At 40.3% G+C, this 20,596-nt stretch overlaps 1 protein-coding gene across 2 annotated transcripts in view; it reads right to left on the bottom strand.

The window, feature by feature from the left end:
• Window positions 1–387: 387 nt before the first annotated feature.
• SELP (selectin P) overlaps window positions 388–20,596 on the bottom strand; it is a 36,345-nt gene continuing 16,136 nt past the window's right edge. The window contains exons 7-16 of one of the 2 annotated variants that reach the window (XM_060197937.1): window positions 18,423–18,602; window positions 18,134–18,319; window positions 13,706–13,891; window positions 9,365–9,550; window positions 7,424–7,636; window positions 6,992–7,177; window positions 6,110–6,229; window positions 3,593–3,623; window positions 1,739–1,794; window positions 388–1,233 (exon numbers count right to left, since the gene is read on the bottom strand). In XM_060197937.1, the coding sequence (XP_060053920.1) occupies window positions 1,740–1,794; window positions 3,593–3,623; window positions 6,110–6,229; window positions 6,992–7,177; window positions 7,424–7,636; window positions 9,365–9,550; window positions 13,706–13,891; window positions 18,134–18,319; window positions 18,423–18,602 (1,343 nt within the window). In that variant the 3' untranslated portion in view covers window positions 388–1,233; window position 1,739. The remainder of the gene's footprint in view (window positions 1,234–1,738; window positions 1,795–3,592; window positions 3,624–6,109; window positions 6,230–6,991; window positions 7,178–7,423; window positions 7,637–9,364; window positions 9,551–13,705; window positions 13,892–18,133; window positions 18,320–18,422; window positions 18,603–20,596) is intronic. The other variant, XM_060197938.1, reaches the window with a different exon arrangement.

Raw genomic sequence — 20,596 nt, 5'->3', positions numbered from 1 at the left:
TACCTCTGAGCCTTTCATCTCAGAGTATGTACATTTCTCCACAGAATATCAACAGTCTGATTACTGAGAATGGCCTTCATTCTCTGAGGTGCAGAAAAGAGGGAGCAATTCTAAAAGATTATTTTTTAAAGCATTATGTTCCCAAGTCCCAGAAGTACTACCAAAATTCCTGTAACCTCTAGTTAGAGTGGTTTACCATTTTTATTTGCATACTTACTGATGTGTCATTCTAGCTGCATAAATGTCTCTCATTGAAGAAGATGGAGGAGGAGGAGGAGGAGGAGGAGGAGGAGGAGGAGAAAGAAAGAAATGTCTACCATTTCAGAGACAAGATAGCAGTATTGTTTGATCCTCTTATGTTTTCATCAGTTTCAGATAGCTACTGTGTAACATCCAACAAGATATTTATTAAGTATGTGATGCAAGGAGCACATAAAACACATCTATGCTTCCCAATAGAGGTGATGAAAACTTTTTGTGCTTCTCTGATGATTTTCCATGGAGGTGCTAGTCTTATGTGTCTTTGTAAATGGGGTATCTCTAAGTGGATATAGATGAGCAAGAACAATGTAGACAGACATCATTAAACAGAATACCAAATAGCAGAACACTGCATCTGGGGAGGGATTCTTCTCATTTCACATTGGAATAGTGATATTTGGGGGTTCTCTGGGGGGGAGAGTGGCTAGTAGAGTGAAGCTCTACAGTGGCATGCAGCTTCCTGGCTTGATTCTTGGACTTCTGTAGTTTCTGGTACTGTTCCAAGACTTTTCTGGAAGCCTCACAACAGTCTTCATAATCAGTGACCTCTGGAGACCCCAGGAGTTCATAGAGGAATTCCTTCAAGTCACAGACACCATTTGCCTTCTAACAGAGTAGAGGCAGTTTTATTTGTCCATAGTCTGGTCTTCCGATGAATCACATGTCTCAGTCATTGGCTAGTGGGCAATATCAGCCCAGGCAAAACCCACAGATCTCTGTAGAGACATTCAGCCCTGGCCTTTGCAACTTGTGTAGGGGAAAGAGGAAGGGCAGAGTAGGGAGGGAGAGTTGGGTTTGTGTCCCAATCCTTCTGCTCCGTTTCAGCATTCATGAGAGGGAAGTTTCATGTTCTTATTCAGAAATACTCACAGAAAATTGTAGCAAATATATTACAGTCAAAGTCAAGTCTAACAGGAATCCTGGTGTTTAAAACTAGGATCTTATGGAGGGTAATTGAGGAAGGATAGTTCTCTGAAAACAGAACAAAAGAAATGGAAAAAAAAAATTTTTTTTACCTTAAAAGAAGGGAGGAAAGCTCTTATAATTTTTGCATACTGAGACTCAATATAATCTCTTTCTAAAGTCCAAATAATTGACTATAAAGGCTACTTTTCTTAAGAAACCCAAATCCTCACAGAGCTTTTGCCTTCTCTGCAGGTTGCATAAGAGTTTGATTCCATAAATTTCTAAAGTTTTCCATCCCCCATAACTTCAGGCAAGACTGCTAATGAGAGTGTAGTAAATCTTAAGTCAGTTAAATGATGTTAGAAAGTTTCTATTCAGAAACAACTGGATATCTTGATAAGACCTCACTTTCTATTGTCACCCTGTTGCCCTCCTCCCAGAGCATCTTCCCTCCTTCCTAAAAATGTAATATATGTTTAACATTTAATTCATAGTTCTGTCAAGGAAAGTCAAACTTTCTAGTCTGCCTCACTTATTCTCTCTCCTGTTCATATCTTCATAGGTGACATACCTTATGAGCTGGAGTCAAATGCTGCATTTGTGAAAACTCCGTATGTTCCCAGGTGACTAAAACAAGGAGACACAAGTATCACTTGATATCTGGAGCTTGGTTTTTAACCACAATTAGAGACCACCAGATATTACCACCCTACCCTGAAATTCTACTTTCAAAGGGAAAGAAAAATAAATGCCAAAAGAAGTAGAATCTCACTTACTTATTAACAGCTCTAAGTAAATTGCATTGCATTTTATAACTAAGTCAGGTTTTAAATTAGACTTTAGGTACTTTTCTTTATCCGTAAGAGGCTATAGGCTATAGTCTCTACTTGGTAAAAGCAAATTTTTAAAAATTATTACTATCTTTATTTATTTCTTGGATAGAAACCACCAGAAATCAGTAGGAAAGGGAGAGAGAGAGAGAAAGACACCTGCAGCCCTGCTTGCCACTCACAAAGCTTTCCCCCTGCAGGTGGGGACTGGGGCTTGAACCCAGGTCCTTGCACACTGTAACATGTGAGCTCAGCCAAGTGCGCCACCACCTGGCCCCTAAAGGAAATTCTTATAAAGTAACTGGTTGCTTGATCTGGCCATCATTTTCCAAGAATGAAAGTACTGCCCCCTAGGGGACTGTCTTGATTTTCATAAGGATAAAGTGTTCTGACATTTGATAGGCAATGGCCAGGGGTGCCTAGTGTCCAGAAAGGCTTAGGACACAAAAGAATAGTTCTATATCCCTTTAAGAATATTTACTCTAAGAATATTTTAAGAATATTTAAGACTTTAAGAATATCTACTCTAGTCATGTGGGTGAAAAAAATCTCTCAGTCTATCACTTAACTACTTTCAATAGAAATATTTTTATTTTTTTTAAATGTAGTTGCCATGTGAATAAAGGGAAGATTGTGTAGGTTTGACAACTTTTTTTTTTTTTTTTTTTTTTTTTTTTTTTTTACCAGAGCACTGCTCAGCTCACCTGGGTCTTTGGAGCCTCAAGTAGAAGAGACTGTTTGCATAACCATTATGCTATCTACCCCCTGACAACTCTTTAACAGAGCCATTCAGCATTAAATAACTTTTAAAAAATTAGTTTGGTGTCTGGAACACTGCTGAATGTCTTTGAGTCACTACTAACATAACATTGCCCAGCAACTAGCCCCTGTGGTTGCTGCCTTCTTAGTGATTCTGCCAAAGGTTCAAGCTTCAGACGATTTTATATGCCAGCCATGCCTCAGCTTTACTTTTTTTTAATATTTTTATTTATTTATTATTGGATAGAGACAGAGAGAAATTGAGAGGGGAGGGAGAAGTAGAGAAGGAGAGGAAGAGGGAGAAGATGAGGGAGGGGAGAGGGAGAGAGACCAGCAACTCTGCTTTACCACTCCTGAAGCTTTCCCCCTGTAGGTGGGGACCAGGGGCTTGAACCTGGGTCCATGTGCAGTTTAATGTGAGCACTTAACCAGGTGCACCACCACATGGCCCCTCAGCTTTACTATTTTTTTCTGCTACATATCAACTTCCTTTGTATTCCACCCCTCTTTTCTAATTAGAGCACTTTCTCTGATTTTTTTTCTTTATTGGGAAATTAATGTTTTACATTCAACAGTAAATACAAAAGTTTGTACATGCATACCATTTCTAAGTTTTCCATATAACAGTACAACTCCCAACTTTCTCTGATTTTTAAAAGCATTATGTGTAGCTACAATCTGTATATTTTACTTCAGAGTTTGTGAAGGAGACTATGCAAAAGATTTATTGTAAAAATAAAAAGAGGGACATTGTGTACAGTTCTTCTGACATATTACAGTTAACTAAAAAGCCAAATCAGAAAAAGTTAATCAACCATTAAACATTCCCATCTTACCTGTGAGGATTTAAGGGGCTTTTCCCATCATCTGAAATAAAGAAGAAAATGAAAATCATTGGTTTTAAATCAAACAAACAAAAATGAGATGAAAGAGAAGACTCATTGGTGCTAGGGATTACTGGGAGAACCAAAACAATGGATTTTCAGGTGGATTCACTATGGTGGCAGTTTGGAAACAATCTCTTCCTGAGATGCGGGACCTGTTTTAGGCTAAATTAAATATTTGATGGCATTTAACTCTAGAATCCTTTCATTTTCCTCTTCTTCCTTTTTAGTAAAAACCTCTCCTCATATTCTTGGTCCTGACTTCAGACTCTAGGCTATTTTAGATTGCAGTTACTAATATTATAGGATCCTAAAAACCATATCTTTGGTACTTGAAGTTCCTGTCCTTGTTCCTGTGTAAATTTATCACATAAAAAAAAAGCTATATCAACATAACAACAGATATTTTCTCTCTTTGGTAGATAACATAAATGATCAGAGGCCACCTATCTTAATGTATTCTGATCATGTAAACTTCAAACCTGACAACAGGCCTGCCAGTCATTCAGTAGATAGGTAAACAAGGAGAAGCAACTTTTATTACATGAATTTAGAAAAGGCTAGGTCAAGTGTGGACAAACAGGTGTAGTTATAGCCAGACTTTCCTAACGTGCTAGTGAATGCACATTTCAGATTTGCTGGGAAAGGAGATACAAGTATGGAGACACATTCAGTAGTCCTGTCATTTGACTGTAGATCCTAGGAAATCTGGAATCAAATGAGGGAGTGGGAAATACGGAGGGAAAGAGGAGACATCTGCAGCCCTAATTCATCACTTGTGAAGCTCTCCTTCTGCAGGTGGGGACCAGAAGCTGGAACTTCAGTCCTTATGCACTGTAACGGGTGCATTTAGACAAGTGTGCCCCACCACCCGGCCCCTAGGGTCAGGACTTTGTAACTCTTGCATTTATCTTTGGGATTTGGTTAGGAAAACACAGAAGTTACCCAAAGAGTTCAGTGCAAGCTTTTGGTCTTTAAGCAGAGTGGTATCCTTTGTCTGTGAACTTAGCCACTCACTCTTTGGAGTGTGTTTAAAAAGCAATCTTGGGACTAGGAATGCAGTTCAGCAGTAGAAAGCAGGGTGTTTTGTGTGTGTGTGTGTGTGTGTGTGTGTGTGTGTGTGTGTGTGTGTGTGTGTGTGTGTGTATGTGTGTGTGTGTTCCTCAGTTCAATCCTTATCATCATGTGAAAGAGACAGAGAAAAGAAAGGAAGAGAATAAGAAAGAGAAATAAAGGAAGAAAGAAAAGGAGAGACCAAAAGAACAGCTTCAATGAGATGGTGGTTTTATGAAGCGGGAGATCAGTGGTTCTGTCCCTGAGCATGTAGAATAGATATTGAAACTCCTCCATTCCTTGAGAACTCTGCTAGGGATTTCCACCATAACCCCTTCTCCCCTGTGTCTCCTGTGTTTAGGCATTCCTGTACCTCTGAAATCCTCATTACTTGCCCCAAGATATGCTAAAGAGCTCTGACTTGTGCTCAAGCCATTTTTCTGGAGCAGATGGAGAAAGGATGTTTTAACACTCAAGGGGCGGTACCATTCTGTACTCCTGGCAAAACTATCTTCTCATGAACATTTTGACAATTTCTCTTCTCACAAGTCTTCATTCATTTCCCTGCATTTGCTTGTTTTGTGCTCCTATGAGTCTCAAGCTGTACTTTATCCTAACACTTGCTTTGCATTAGAATTAGCACTGGTTTTACTCCTGTGCCATACATATATATATTTGTTGATATCAGGGACCACTATTTTGGGTCCCACTACCTGATCAATAAGTGGCTCTTGCAAAATAGAATGAGTGAAGAAAGTAGGACACTTGGGGTGCAGTATCTCACCAAGTTAAGTGCTAAGCACATATAGTACAAGGACCTGCGCAAGGATCCCAGTTGAGCCCAGGGCCTCCCCCCTTATCCCCCCACCCCATTCCCAACTGCAGGGGGGATACTTCGCAAGCTGTGAAGCAGGTCTGAAGGTGTCTGTCTTTCTCTCCCCCTCTCTACCTCTCCCTCCTCACTCTCTCTCTCTATCCTATCCAGTAACACGGGAAGAAAAAAAAAATGGCCTCCAGGAGCAGTAGATTCATAGTGCTGGCACTGAGCCCCAGTGACAACACTGGAGGCCAAAAAAAAAAAAAGTAGAACACTTTTGCCATTCATTTTATTCATTTTGATAATAACCAGGGGTCCTTGGATCAGAGTCACTGAAAGGCCATTGTGCAGTGCAGTCCCATTTTGAAAAACTTTAAATTGCTAAACCCTCTACAGCTGTCTTTTGGTAAGGGTTTATATTCTCATAAAGTGTCTATATTTTTATAAAGGAGATTGTGGTGAGCTGTCATTTCTCACTCTTGGCCTGGGTTTATTTCAATATAAATGTTTTCAAAGATGAACTACTGAAGTGTTGCTTTTGCTGCCTACTCCAGTTCACACTAGAGGAAAAAATAAGGAGAATACTCTTTCCTGTTTACCTTTTTGTCTGCAACGTCTTCTCAGAAGAGCCAGGAGAGTACCACCTATTGCCAAACCTGTAGCTGAAGCTACTGCTCCCCCAAAATAACTCAGCGCTTCCTGGATAGTCAGTGGTCTTGCTGCAAAACAAAAGCACACACATGAAGACATGAGTGTGTTGGGTAAGAAACCATCATTGTTTCAGAAAGGGCCCAAGAATCCTAAAATGTGAGTTAATTAGGGCCATGAAAGGTCTCAACAGTGCTGATAACTTAGCATGAGAATAGATCAAGGTCAACTGAATGAGAACAAGGTCTAATTCTCTAACATTTAAATATCAAACCTAACTGCTAAAGAAGTCAGGGTATGGACTCAGTAAAAAAATTCAATGACTAAGTAGAAAACACAAGAAATGGAAGTTTGGGTAAATAACATAAATGATGAATAATTCAAGGGGAGCACAGTGGAAGATTTCACTCATGCAACAAAATGTAGCTATAACAAGATGATGAGAAAAATGCAAAAGGGAGAAGAAGGCATATAAAGTAAAACTTACAGATGAAACTTAATTTAGGCAGGTTGAGGGTATTTTCTGAGGCATGTAATAAACAATAATGTCAGTCTTTTGAGATAAAAAAAATCAAAAGATTTTTATGAAATCTCCACTTTAAAATCTTCTGAAATTTCAAGGTATATTACACAGAGACACAAAGAAGTGAGGTTTAGTTACCACTCCTCTGTATGAGCAATGAGGTTTTGCTTGATTCATTGTGAAACATTTATCAAAAGCAGGGGAAATCCAGCAATGAAAAAACAAGACGACTCTCAAAAATAACAGAAGAAATGGTGATTTTGTTATTTTTCATATCAAAGTGACTTTCTGACTCATGTGGAATATCTACCTTGGCAGGTTGGCATGGAAGTTGACCATTGGCCATTATCTTGGCAGACTGCCTTCGAGGATCCTTGGAGTAGTTGTCCCTCTGGACAGTTGAAGTTACAGGTTGAACCATAGCTGAAATTTCCCCAGGGGTTGGAGCAGTTTATCATAACTGGCTCAGTAACATGCAGTCCAGAACATCTGATAGCTGTAGGAAAAGAAATAGAGGCAACTTCAAGTTATTGCCCCCAATTTGTGGATAGGAAACTAAGACTCAGAAAACTAAATTTAAGTTAAATAAACTTTAGTGGGCATCAGTAAATTTTGCAAAACATTTTGCTTCTTGAGAACAGATTCTCAAGAAGTGGTGACTGGAGTTGAATGGGAATTCACCAGGCAGGTACAATAACCAGCTTAAAGAGGGCATGAAAATTATTCCTCCCTTTCTTATTACCTCTGCATGTAGGTGTTCCCGCTGTCCAATGTCCAGGATGTCTGCATTGGAGAGTACTATCTCCCAGGAGCATGAATCCAGTTTTGCAGCCAAAGTAACAAGTAGTATTCCAACCAAAGAGTCCCAGATGATGCTGACAGGACATCGACCCCTGCTCAGGAATGAGGAGGGCTGGGCACTGCACATCAGTATTAATAGTGGAGACTACTCCTACTGTGAAAAAAAAAAAGTTTACATTTAGAGTGCTTCCAGTCAAAATGGGTGGAACTGGAGGTGATTATATTTAGTGAAATCAGTAAAGAGATGAAAGGCAACTACCAGATGGTTTCACTCATATGTGGAATCTAGGTCTGATTTATGTGAACTTGCCCAAAATAATCCAAACAAAGCAGAAGCAAGAAAACTGTTTGTAAGATTTTTGAGAATTATGGCAGTTATCTTTGAGAGGTTAGAAGTTGGGGATACAGGGAGTCTGGCTGTAGCGCAGCGGGTTAAGCGCACATGGCGCAAAGCACAAGGACCGGCATAAGGATCCCGGTTCGAACCTGGCTCCCCACCTGCCGGGGAGTCACTTCACAGGCAGTAAAGCAGGTCTGCAGGTGTCTATCTTTCTCTCCTCCTCTCTGTCTTCCCCTCCTCTCTCCATTTCTCTCTGTCCTATCCAACAACGACAACAACAATAATAACTACAACAATAAAACAACAAGGGCAACAAAAGGGAATAAATAAATAAATAAAATAAATATAAAAAAAAGAAGTTGGGGATACAGAACTTTGGTGGTGGATGTAGTATAAAACTATACACTGTAATCTTATAATCTTGTAACAAACTATCAGTAACAAAAAATTATAAAGCAGGGGTAGACAGCATAATGGTTATGCAAAGAGACTTTCATGCCTGAGGCTCCAGAGTCCCAGGTTCAGTCTCACACACCACTATGAACCAGAGCTGAGCAGTGCGCTGGTAAAATAATAATAATAATAATAATAATAATAGTGTGTGTGTGTGTGTGTGTGTGTGTGTGTGTGTGTGTGTGGAGAGAGAGAGAGAGAGAGCGAGCTACCAGTGAAAAGAAGGGACCATGATGGAGGTAGGACTGACATGAAATACTGCCTTCTTCTCCTTTAATAATAATGGTGGGCTTTATGGAGAGTCTTTAAGCAAATAAAAATGGAAGTACCTTATGATCCAGCAATACCACTCTTAGGCATTTATTCAAAGGACAATTAAACACTAATTTGGAAAGACATATTAAAGACCTGTGTTCATTGTTGCATTATTCACAATATCCAAAGATTGAAAACAGCCTAAATGCCCATCAACAGATGACTGGCTAAAGAATTATGGGATATATATTCCATGGAATACTACTCTTCAATCAAAAAAGATGATACTGTGTCCTTTGGGACAAAAATGGATGCAACTGGAGGTGATTATACTCAGAAAAATAAGTAAAGAGATGGAAGACCACTAGCAGATGGTTTCACTCATACATGGAATCTAGAGAACTGATACACATGAACTTGCAGACAGAAAAAAAAAAACAGAAGCAAGCAAACAGTTTCTAAAATTTGTGAGAACTATGGTGGTTGTCTCTGGGAGGTGAGAGGGTGGGGACACAGAACTTTGGTGTGGTTGTGGTGTGGAACTATGTACTCTAACCTTACAATCTTATAACCCACTATTAATCATAAATTTAAAAATGCAGAAAAATAATGGAGGTTCTAGTAATGACTCCATATGACCGCTATGGAAAACAATCCCAGATATGGAAAACCAGACGAGGAAAATTATTTAAAATAGATTCCTAGGGGAATCTTGCATGATACAACTACAACAGCAGTGTCACTTACTTGTCACTTAAGGAAGAGCTTGTATAAGTGCTTGCTATTTTTGTTGAAAATTTTTTTCTAGAAAAAAGGGCTTCCTTAGTGTTTTACCTTTGCAGGTGGGTGGGGATGCTGTCCATTTTCCAGAAGCTGTGCACTCCACATAGTCGAACCCTTCCAGCTTAGCCCCGTTGTTACAGGAGAAATAACAGGTGGAGCCAACACTGAATTCTCCAAGAGGGCCTGAGCAATGTAGGCTGCCCTGCTCTGGGACAAGTAACTCTGGGCACCTGATGACTGAAGAATTAGAACAAGAATGTCACAATCTGCAAGTGTTCTCAAAAACTCTGTTTTGCAACAAAAAGTAGTCATGTTCAAGAACTCATCACTTCTCCTCCTCCTCTTCAATTCATACCTTCTGATGCCTCTGCTTGGGTGATTTCAGAATTTTCTCTCCCTGAACTGACACCGTGTGTTCTGGCCTCTGGTTCTGAATACATATTGCCTGAATTTCTCTCTCTATTTCTATCAGATCAAATCCTACCCATTCTCTAGGCTCTAGCTGAATACAGACTCTCTAAAACTGCTGCTGATCACTGCCTGGAGAATCCTCTGAAAGTATTTTTTGTTGTTTGAACTTATTTAAGTTGACTTCAAGATAGGGATCAACAGGTAGAATCTGGGGTCATAGCCACTAGAAACAAACAGTGGACGGTTGAGAGTCAGAGAAAAGTCTCAGGTACCACAGGGCCAAAGAAGGCAGGAGAGCAGGAAATACTGGTGAGTCTAAGTCCCAGAGGTCCCAGTATTTTTGCCATGTGCATGACCCAGGTATGAGCCTGGTCCCCACCACACTGAAGGAAGCTTTGGTGCAGTGGTCCTTCCCTCTGTGTAGTAAAAAAGAGAAGGAAATAAAGAAAGGAAGAAAGAGAGAAAGAAAGGGAGAGAGAGATAAAGGAAGAAAGAAAGAGAAGAAAGGAGAGGAAGAAAAAAAGAAAGAAAATAAGCATTCTGGGCTCAGTGCTCAAAGGTTTAAAAATTCTAGGAGGCCAAGAAATAGCTTACCCAGAAGAGCACATAATTTACCATGCACAAAGACAGGGGGTTGAGTCCCCAACCACCATATGGGAACACTATATAAGGGGGAGCTTCAAGAGCAGTAGAGCAGTGTTGTTGAGTCTTTCCTCTCCCTTTCTATTGGTCTTATCAAAAAGAAAAGAAACAGTGGGGAAAGAGTCTGCCAGTCGTAGTGGAACTACATAGGTACAGAGCTCCAGCAAAATAAAAAAATAATAGTAATAATAATAAAATTGGGGGGAGGAGCAGAAGAGAAACTGTTGGCTATATTTAAAGGAACAATTTGGAGAACTAGATAGAAACCCAGGTACAAACTCCAGAACCTATAATCAAACCCGGGCAATTGACAACCATGGTGTCCAGCATTGGCTAAAGCTGCTGCCCACAGATGGTGGTTCTGGACATTGTGTGGTGCAGCACCCACAAGTGGGAGAGAAATGCTCTTTCCATAAAGAAAAAGAGAAACACCATGCAGGTTATACATATGGTCTAATATTTTATAAAGATCATTCTTAGGAATATTTAATCTTAAAGGAGAATGTGGGAAAATAGGCCTCAGGATCCACAGTGAGTAATAAGTGAGTAAATGAAAAAAGTGAACAGTGTAGAAGCAAATGCCCTAAATCTATGGCTCATAAATGTCTTCTGTTCCTCAGTGGCTTGCAATACATCTTTGTGACATCCCCAAGTGTCATGGGGAGATGTATGAGAAAGAAGAGATAATATCTGAGTTTGTCTCATATTAACACTAATGGATTTCTAACAATATATACTCTTCATCTGATTGTAACACACCCTGTCTTCTAAATTCATATCAGCAGATTATCTGTTCATTCAGCAAGTATCTGTAATTCGGCAGGTGTAGCTGCAGGTAACAACAAATTGATGTGGTTTAGGACGGGGTGGTGGCTAACCTTGTTGAATTCACAAGTTACCATGCACAAGGAATGGGGTTCAAGCCCCTGGTCCCCACCTGTAGTGGGAAAGCTTCACAAGTGGTGAAGCAGTGCTGCATGTGTCTCTCTTTCTCTCGCCGTAAGTATCTCCCACTTCACTCTCAATTCCCCTCGATATCCAAAATAAAGACAAAATACTTAAAACAAAGCAAATTGACATGATTTAGAGACTCCCCCCACTGGGTGGCAGTGTAGTACCATGATAAAAATATCAGCCCTGCTAGCAGATTTGGTTTTGCATCCTGTTTCAAACAATTGTTCAACTTTTGGCAACTATTAATCCTCTCAAAACCTGCTTCTTCATCTTTAAAAGTGGAGCTAAATAGACTGGCAAAACAGCTCATTTGTTTAATGCACTGCTTTGCTATGTGTGATCCAGATTCAAATCTTACTTCTCCGCCTCTGTCTCTATATAAAAAAGCAGAGATAATTAGTATTACTTAAAGTTTGTGGTAAAGAAACCTTTAGTAGTAGTACTACCTTTAGTAGTAGGACCAATGGTGGTGCACTTGGTTGAGCACACATACTATAGTGTGCAAGGACCCAGGTTCAAGCCCCTGGTCCCTACTTGTAGGGGAAAAGTTTTACGAGTGGTGAAACAGGGCTTCAGGTGTCTCTCTGTCTCCCTCCTTCTCTATCACCCTCTTCCCTCTCAATTTCTGGCTGTCTCTATCAAATAAATAAATAAAATTTTAAAAAGAAACCTTTAGTAATGATTTAGATATAGTAGTATGTACAGATGTTACTTTTTAGTGATATACACATGGAACTTATATAATGTTATACTTATACTTATATAATGTTATACTTATATAATATACTTATACTTATATAATACTTATACTTATATAATTATATAACTTATATACTTATATACTTATATAATGTTATACTTATACTTATACTTATAACATTATACTTATATAATGTTATAATTATACGTCAGTTTTAAAAAAGATTATGTGGATTGAAAGTAATAATGTATATTAAATAGCTGGTACCTACTAGACAAGCAATTAATGTTAGTCATTATTGCTGATCTTATTAATAAGTACACTAAACAATAAATTGAAATGATGGTAACTTTTGAAAGTAAATGTGAGGGGCTAGGTGGCGGCACACAGGTTAAAGGTACATATTACCATGCACTAGGACCCATGTGTAAGCCTTTGGTCCCCCACCTGCATGGGAAAAGCTTCACAAGCAGTGAAGCAGGTATCTCTCTGCCTCTCTCCCTTTCTAACCCATTCCCTCAATTTCTCTCTGCCATATCAAAATCAATCAAGTAAAAAAAATTTTTTAACATGAGCTGTGAATTGATTGATTCATATAATTTCTACTTTAGAGCACATTAAATGCTAAGTACTGTGTCTCCCAATGTATGGAGACATAGTAAACAAAGACAGATAAGTTTCAGCCTCTGCCTCTGAAGATATACTAACTCATTGTCAATAAACTTTATGCTTGAATAACTTGAGCCAGGAAGTAATATGCTTCAGTTCAATTTAATAGATTATGTCACACACCTACTTTTATTCTGTCTAATTGATGAAGAAGATGAAGAAGGCTCTTCTACTGCCCCTCCGGGCACTTACAATCAATACAGAAGTGGAGGGAGTAGAGAAGTACAGAAATAGCTAGACTCTGAGATCTATGAGAGCAAGGATGAAATCACATTCATTGATAGTCCTGGATAAGTTTGGTGTCTGGTGCTTAGTGAAAGTGAAAGAATAATGTAGGCATGTAACGTGCAATAATAAAACATTATTTAAGGAAGTAAAAGTTCCGGTAACATAGGTGAGCATCATCACAAGCCAACAATGTGAATTTTACACATAGTTCAGTTACTTAACTCCCCTGAATCTCTTTTCCCCTCGGTAATCAGGTGGAGATGCTACCATCTTTATTGTTATTTAGGATCAAATGGAAAAATTAAGTGAAAGTGTTACAAAACTAAAATGTTCAACTAAATTTAATATTTTTTTTATTTATTCCCTTTTGTTGTCCTTGTTGTTTTTATTGTTGTATCTATTATTGATGTTGTCATTGCTGGATAGGACAGAGAGAAATGGAGAGAGGAAGGGAAGACAGAGAGGAGGAGAGAAAGATAGACGCCTGTAGACCTGCTTCACCACTTGCAAAGCGACTCCCCTGCAGGTGGGAAGCCGGGGGCTCGAACTGGGATTCTTACACAGGTCTTGAGCTTTGCGCCACATGTGCTTAACCCACTAGGCTACCGCCTGACTCCTAAATTTAATATTTTAAGAATATCCAGCGTGAAGGGAGCTTTTGTTATAGATTAGCATGATTTGTGGTAAGTATTTCTCTAAACTGAATAACAGTTTGACATAAGTCCTGATCACTCTGACCTACTAGTAATAAACTAAGAAGCCATGGGAAAGCACAGGTGGGAGTTTACCTTCACACATAGGTGGGGAACTTGTCCAGTGTCCAGATAGTGTGCAGTCCAATCTCTCTGGTCCGGATAAAAAGAATCCCTCATCACAGGTGAAGAGACATCTGGACATATAACTAGAATCCCCATGAGGCTGGACACAGGTTATTGTCCCATTCTGAGGGCTTTGCAGAGGTGTGCAGGTGATGGCTACCAGGATCATGGGAGAGGAGGAGAGAAGATGTTAAGACTTAGCAACCTGAGATCAGTGTGTGTGCATGTGCGTGTGTACAAGCAAGGGCAGCATTTGGCTGTGAATGATTGAGTCCAGCTAGAGGTCAGGGACATGGAAAATACCAGTGGCTTATAATTGGTTGGCATCCTGAAATGCTCACCCACAGGGAACTTCAATGGTGATTTTAAAGGGGCTGTTAATCTTGCCAGAAAACAATGGTTACAATCTTGTCAGTCATTATGAAATCACTAATAAAAAAAAAAAAAAAACTAGAAAAAAGAAAACAATGGCAAATTATTAGGAGTAGGTAATTGGGATAAAATATTTTTATTCCTTCCACAGGTACCTTTCCCAAACCAATTGGTAAAAAGAATCAGGTTCCAAATCCAAGGTTTTAATTTCTAACAGTGAATCTACCTTTTTTTTTTTTTTTTTTTTGCCTCCAGGGTTATCATTGGGACTCAGTACAGGCACTACAAATCCACTGCTTCTGGCCACCATTTTTTCCATTTTATTGGATTGGACTGATAGAAACTGAGAGAAGAGGGGAAGACAGAGAGAGGGAGAGAGAGACACCTGTAGCCCTGCTTCACTGCTTTTGAAGCAACCCCCCCCCCCCCGTAAGTGGAGAGTGGGAGCTCAAACCTGGATCTTTGCACAGGTCCCTCCCTGCCCTTCATACTATATGCGCTTAACCAGTGTGCTACAGCCTGGCCCCACAGTGAATCTATCTATGTGTATCCACACCCCACTCTTAATTACTAAGATCATCTCTACAAGCAATAAAATTTCTGCTTCATCTATGAAATGGGAAAAAATTAATTACTGTTTCCAGGGAATCCTTAATAATATAAAACAAAGGCCTAATTATATAATATCCAGTAATTCTGAACAATAATAAGTTAATGGTGATAAAATTAAGCAATTGATATGGTTGTAAAACAACAAGCTAATGAAATAGTATTAAGTCAAATTTTAGAATATATATATATATATATATTTTTTTTTTTTTTTTAAATCATGGACACAAAGCAGGCCTGTGATGCAACTGGTCGTTTCCACATGTATTTCCCGTCAGTCTCATCCTGACTCTGTTAACTTACAAAAAAGGGGAAACATGATTTCAGAGTTTGCTGGCACAATTTATACATGTGGAGTTTGAGGTACTGGGGGACTTGGTTGGGTTGGAGAAGATGCTCTGTGACTTTTGGCAAAAATCACTTAACTCTCCTGAGCCTCAGTATCTTCACTGTTAAAAACAAAATGGAGATAGGATGGTATAGTTCCTATGAATTTTATAAGGGTCAAAAGAAAAGAGAAAGAAAAAGAGAAAGAAAGAAAGAAAGAAAGAAAGAAAGAAAGAAAGAAAGAAAGAAAACAAAGTTAGTAATTGTCATCAACTGACAAGACACAGACTAAATATATTGACCTTATAAAAGGAAGTCTTTGAGCTGCCATGGTGTAGTGATCCTTCACTGTTGGCATGGCTGAGTGGTAGGGGTAGATATGGTTCTAGACTAGCACAGGCAGCTGAGCCTAGTCCCTTCTGCAGTATCCGATTAAACTGCCTGAGAATTTAAGAGCATTTTTCAAAAATTTCTCTGCCCTCATCCCTTCCTGTTACCAACTACATTTTCTTCAGTCTTAACAGTCTTAATAACTTGTTTTTCTGCCACCTGAAGGATCTAATGAGCGTGTGTATGTTTGAGAGAGAAGTGTGTGTGTGTGTGTGTGTGTGTGTGTGTGTGTGTGTGTGTGTGTGTGAGAGAGAGAGAGGGGGGGGGGAGATCTACAAGCGTTGCAAACAAATAGGGAAGGCCTTAAAGTCTTGGTTCATGGAGTTCATTCCCAGTTCTATTGCGGTCTTGCCTTCTGGTATGTGGGTGGATTGATATGGCAAAGGGTCAATAGGGACATGTCTGATAACACATTCAGAAGTGTCACAACAACTGGTAGATTGCAAGCTTGTGGCACCTTCCTGCCCAACCCACAAGTGGGTATTTCACTCAATGTTCACCCAGTAACAGGAGGAGAAAGTACAGTCTAGTAAACAAAGAACTAAAAGCATAAGGGAACTGGAAGGTCACAGGAAATCTTAGTGGTATCAAGCTCCTTGCTGTGACACACCCAGAATGAGACAGTATAGCGCAATGAGCTGTCATTTGTGCCCTTCAATGTCCAGGGTTATTCAGAGGAATTAGGGTACCTATGCTGACCCCACCTAGGGGGCTCCAAGTTCTTCTCCAAAGCTGCATGGGCTTTTCAGTATAGTGTTCCTAGGCTTCAGTGTGGCCACAATAAGAAGTGAGGGGTATGGCCCAGGAGGTGGTGCAATGGTTAGAGAGGTGGTCTCACAAGCATAAGGTTTTTAGTTCAGCCTCTAGCATATCATGAACCAGAGTAATGCTCTGGTTCTCTTTCACTTCTATCTTTATCACTGATAAATAAATAAATAAATCTTTAAATAAAAAAAAGAGCTTAAGGGCCAAGGAAGCAAGCTTTCCCTGGCCTCTCTAGACCCCACCCATAAGGTATCCTGCATCTCAGCTCTAGTTGTGTGACAAGATCAGTGGTGCTGGGGGAAAGACATTTGATTCTGCTACATTCTGTTCATTCATTCATTTACTGTTGACATAACTTCAGAAGTGTGTGTATGTGACAGTGTGTGTGTGTTTGCAAGGTCATGTGTGACCTGAATAGCAAGTGGTTTCCTCTTCATTAAGCGCATGTATCTCCTCACTTTCACTCTGATGCTGAAAATCTACACGAAGTGAAAAGCAAAAAAAGCAAAAAGTGCAGGATTATCTAGCATTTTTACTTAATTAATTTTATTATTAAAATTGTATGTACAGCAAAAAAATACTAATTGAATGGAGGTGTTAACTGCATGTATAACGTAGGAAGAATTGATCCAAGGATGCTACCCATGTCTGTTGCAGAGTGGGAGCATTTAAGTTTTTATTTGTTTTGCTATTTTCTCATTTTTCTGTAGTCTGCATAAATGAACATTTTGCTTTTTGAAATGCATTATTTGCCATACATGTAATCAAGAAGCTAGATACATTGTGTGGGGATTAAATGGTGTGAAAAGTGTGATAATCTGCCCTTTGCATCCCAAACAAAGGTGACCGGTTCTATTCATGCAAGACTGACAAAATGCACCAACTCTACTTCTGTCAAATCTACATCAATCAGATGTGAACACACACTTTTCTCCCTTCATCTATCAACTGCATTATGATTTTTTTTACTTTTCGTTGTTCTTCCCTTTATCCTTTGTGGAGTTAATGCTCAGATCTCCTGGGATGTTTGTGGCCAGGCATCTATAAATTCTTCCCCTCACTCTGTTATTATCCCCATGGATTAATTGTTTGTCATACATTCTACTACTGTATTCATGAGTTCTCCCATTACCTCCTTATTCTCTATGCAGTCAGTCTTGGGACATCATCTTGAATCTGTTTTTTCCTTCTCTCCAGATACTACTTTTAGCCAGATGATAGCAATTCACCTGGTTCATGAAAGGAACCTCTAAGTTCAACTAAAGACCTCACTGAGTGGTTAGCACGGGGGCCATTCTTTTTTTTTTTTTTTTCCTCCAGGGTTATTGCTGGGCTCAGTGCCTGCACCATGAATCCACCACTCCTGGAGGCCATTTTTCCCCCCTTTTTGTTGCCCTTGTTGTTGTAGCCTTGTTGTGGTTATTATTATTGCCATTGTTGATGTTGTTAGTTGTTGGATAGGACAGAGAAAAATGGAGAGAGGAGGGGAAGACAGAGAGGAGGAGAGAAAGATAGACACCTGCAGCCCTGCTTCACCGCCTGTGAAGCGACTCCCCTGCAGGTGGGGAGCCGGGGCCTCGAACCGGGATCCTTATGCTGGTCCCTGCGCTTTAAGCCACATGCGCTTAACCCACGGCGCCACCGCCTGACCCCCATGTGGCTTAACCCACTGAGCCACCGCCTGACCCCCAGCATGGGGACATTCTTGATCCCTATTACCAAACAATTACACTTGTGCTATCTGTTGTCAGCATTCAGATATGTTAGATCCCTGACATCATATGCATTTGGGATCCCGAAGCTACAGGATGGGTGTTTATGCACTTCCCAGTTCTTCTCAAATTCCTGGCCTCAGGACAGCTACTATCTCCAAGGCAGCCTTCCAAATGACAGCCTACAATTTCTTTCCAAGATGCTGGAAGGAATTCATCTTACCTTGGCATTCTGGAGGAGGAGCACTCCAGGTCCCACTAGCCAGGCAGTGCAGCACACTCGCCCCAGACAGGAGGAAGCCATCATCACAGGTGAAGCTGCAGGTTGACTGGTACCTCAAGGCCCCCAGGGGGTGGGAACAGTTTACCTGGGTCTTTTTCACAGAAGGGAGATCCTGGCACTGCAAAGCTACCAAGTGAGGGAGTAAGGAAATAGTGATATATAAGCACCCATTCATGTCCACTCTACACTGCTGCCAGAGGCAAAGAAGGAATGATAGATGTCTCAGTACCTTGGCAGACTGGGGCAGGTGCTGTCCACTGCCCTATGCCAGTGCACCAAACCTTGTCAGCTCCTTGAAGAAGAAAGCCTTCTGCACATTGGAAGCTGCAGCTGCTGTTGTACTGGGATGGTGTGAAGGAGCAGTCCGTACTTCCATAATCAGGAATCCCCAGTGGCTCACATGTGATGGCTGAGTGAGAAAAAAGTGATCAATGAAAACAGGGTGATGAAAGAGCTCACTTCTTTCTTAGAACTCCTGTCCCCAGAGATGTCATATGTTCCTATTTAATGTCAACATGTCCAAAATCCTAAACCCTTCCTTTTCCAAGAAAGTTCATGAACTATACTCCTGTCATTTGGACTTCAGCTTAGACTTCTCTTTCCTTAAGAAGCTTTTGTTTGTTTGTCTTCCTGAAGTCAAGGCTGTGGTGGACACCCCCAGTGTGTACCAATAGCCCTCTCTTGCCCATCTTCCTGCACAGTTCATACCCTATTGTAGCTCTACCCCTTAGATCTAAGTAATTAATCCTGATTATAGTTCTGAGTCTGAGAGTGTTTGGTACATTAAAGGTGCTGAGAACTGCCTGTTGACATTATTTATTGAATTGGATCTGGAAACAATGAACAGGCTGGACTTTTAAAGAATAAAGGAATAACATAACACTGTTGATGTTCTTTTATTCCCTAGGCTTATAAAATCAGGCCAACAGGCTTTGTCTCCAGAACACAGGATGTCATCTGAATCCAATTCAACTGCCAAATGAGTGTAGCCTAAGGTGACTTTCAGAGAAAATTAAGCCTTGGGTGGTCTCAGTTCTAATAAAGACTTATTTCCTGATATTCTTCCTTGAGAAAACATTTTACCTCTTAAGCTAATCCTCGTTTTTTTTTTTTTAATTCTTTTTCCCCCTTTTGTTTCCCTTGTTTTTTTTTTTTTTTTGTTGTTGTAGTTATTGTTGTTGTTATTGTTGTCATCATTGCTGGATAGGACAGAGAGAAATCTAGAGAGGAGGGGAAGACAGAGCAGGGGAGAGAAAGACCTGCAAACCTGCTTAACCACCTGTGAAGCTACCCCCCCCCCCGCAGGTGGGGAGTTGGGGGCTCAAACCAGGATCCTTAAGCCAGTCCTTGTGCTTTGGGCCACCTGCACTGAGCTTAACCCACTGTATTACCGCCTAACCCCCCTAATCCTGGGGTTTTTCAGAGTATCAAGAGCACCCTTACATCCTGATCTTGGACCTCTGGTTTTTATAAAATTGGAGCATTTAAGAACCCAAACTCCCATAGTGCTTATGTCTGTTATAGATATGAAAAATGAGGTTTGGAAATTCCTGGCAACTTCCCTTCAGTCTCAGATCTAGACATCAGCAGAGCTAGGCTTGTCATCTAGTTTCCTGGGAATTTACCAATCTGACCTTTAATTTCCTGCCACCTTGTTCCTCCTTCCTGCCTTACACATGGGGGGAAGGAGGCAATTACCCAGACCAAACGCAGAGTTCACTTGCTCCTTTGTCAAAATTTACTTACAATGTTCATGATGGGTAATACTTCTGTCCTTTAGCCACTTCTCTCAAGTATAAAGCATCATCCATAGTTAAAATTACTTGAACCCCAACCTCTCACTACTATACTCTTCACTTTGCAGTTAACACAAGTAGAGAGATCACTTTGTAATGCATGAAGGAAGAAAAAGAGACAGAGATGAAGACTGATGGAGTACACGGCTCTAGGCATGGAACTTTATGCATGTATTTAATTGCCAACATTTTAGAGACTTCATTTTTACAAAAGCACCCTTACAGTTCCTAGCATAACTCATTTTATAGATAAGAAAACTGCCTCCAGAAGATGGAATGCCTACAGGTGTCACTGTCATGTCTCCTTCCTGGGAGGACCAAGAGTGGTTTAGGGAAAACCCCACCACTGAAAGGCTGGCAAGGATATGACCCACCGAGAGGGCCAGAGCAATGAATATGTTCAAGCCCTTCAGCCCAGAGCCAGTCTTATGCTCAGATCAACAGCTGGAACTATGGAGGAAAAGGCAGAATCCATCAGGAAAGAGCAGAAAGAGAGATGCTGAAGGAGAACCACACACCAGCAGACAGATAGCAAGGGTAGAAATCTAGAAGGAAGGAGGAGTCTGTGAGGATCAGGAGACATTCATGGTATTTGCCCTGGCAGCCC

The sequence above is a fragment of the Erinaceus europaeus genome, chromosome 9, assembly GCF_950295315.1.
Source record: "Erinaceus europaeus chromosome 9, mEriEur2.1, whole genome shotgun sequence".
Lineage (NCBI taxonomy): Eukaryota > Metazoa > Chordata > Mammalia > Eulipotyphla > Erinaceidae > Erinaceus > Erinaceus europaeus.
Note: the sequence above shows the minus strand (reverse complement) of the source record. Positions and strands in the feature narration are given on the sequence as shown.